Source organism: Priapulus caudatus, unplaced genomic scaffold, assembly GCF_000485595.1.
Source record: "Priapulus caudatus unplaced genomic scaffold, Priapulus_caudatus-5.0.1 Scaffold122, whole genome shotgun sequence".
NCBI lineage: Eukaryota > Metazoa > Priapulida > Priapulimorpha > Priapulimorphida > Priapulidae > Priapulus > Priapulus caudatus.
In genome coordinates this window covers 523,858-525,188 of record NW_014577183.1, presented here as the reverse complement: position 1 = coordinate 525,188, position 1,331 = coordinate 523,858, and the positions used below count along the sequence as shown (strand labels likewise).

Below are 1,331 nucleotides of genomic sequence, written 5' to 3'. Positions count from 1 at the left end.
TTAGAGTATGCAAATATCTTATATTTAAGGGTCACTATACAGAACATAAAACAGCTATAGTGATGGAGAGACGAGAAGGACGTATACTAAAGAGCCAGTTCCCAGATGTCGATGTGCCAGAAATGTCGGTGAATGATTTCCTTGAGCAACATTCCTGGTTGAACAAGCCACAGGACTCCATAGCTGTGGTAGGTCTTACAATTACGTTTTGACATTAGTCGTGGGCGAGTGTCCACGCGTAAGTCAGGTATACGCGTGCATGGTGGAATATGCAATAATGGGTAACAGAATGGCGGATAAGAGAAGAATTGGCAAGAATTTCTCTAATTTTCTAAATACAGTAGTTAATTGTTATTTTTACCATTATGTTACATGTCGCTGTGTGCTGTTCTTCAAGTGCGTCTATCGGTACTCTCCTTAAATTTTCCAAAATCTTAGCTATCACAGCCTACATTCTACATCTGCCTTTCATTCATGTTTTCCTTTTTCCATTTTTTTGTTTATTACATACAGGTACTTTTTGTTTTATCTTTTTCATATCCATCTAGCAAACACGCTATCCAGCAATCCAAGCAAACCCCAGAAATTCAAAACGTAAAAATGTCAAACGCTACAATCTTGTGGCCTGTGTTTCACCGTTATATTCGCTATATTGTGACATTCCCAGATCGGGCGCAGTGTTGGACCACCTGATGCTAGCAAGGAGTGGAGGTTGTCGTACAGAGAGCTGCGGGAGTCTGTAAGAAGAGTAGCTAGCGGTCTGGCCCGGCGCGGCCTCAGGAAAGGTGACGTCGTGTTTGTGTGCAGTTCTAACTGCCCAGAGTACGTGATCACGATGTTGGCAGTTTACTCGCTAGGGGCAGTCCTGACGTCTGCGATTCCTGGATCCTCTGTAAGTGGGTTATTGTCTTTACACTACATTGATAAATCATTTTCGCGGTCATGCCAAGCTAAGGATTCCTATAGGTCAGCAACAGATAATTTGAGAAATGCCGCCCAAAAATTTGTTATTAAAATGCAATATATTGCAGATATTTTGTTAATTAAAATGAGATATTACCTTCATAATCATACAACTAATTAGTAGATAGATTGTGATTAAGTGATGAAACCACCTGGGCAATATCGGTCCTACCGCATATACGTACGTGCATGCTTTCAGACGAGATACTTTACAAGCTGGGAATTGCGATGTTCTGTGGCACTTTAAAGTTTTTCGTCGTATCTAGTGACGAGCTCACAACTGCGAGGAAATTGGTGGAGCGTTGTGGAGTAAACGTGGTACGTGACTAAGATAATATATATATACATATATATATATATACATATAT

At 40.5% G+C, this 1,331-nt stretch overlaps 1 protein-coding gene across 2 annotated transcripts in view; it reads left to right on the top strand.

Annotated features, from left to right (window-relative positions):
• Window positions 1–35: 35 nt before the first annotated feature.
• LOC106805658 (4-coumarate--CoA ligase 3-like) overlaps window positions 36–1,331 on the top strand; it is a 67,413-nt gene continuing 66,117 nt past the window's right edge. For both annotated transcript variants that reach the window (XM_014807350.1, XM_014807349.1), the window contains exons 1-3: window positions 36–188; window positions 668–896; window positions 1,163–1,281. In XM_014807350.1, coding sequence (XP_014662836.1) covers window positions 63–188; window positions 668–896; window positions 1,163–1,281 — 474 coding nt within the window. In that variant the 5' untranslated portion in view covers window positions 36–62. The remainder of the gene's footprint in view (window positions 189–667; window positions 897–1,162; window positions 1,282–1,331) is intronic.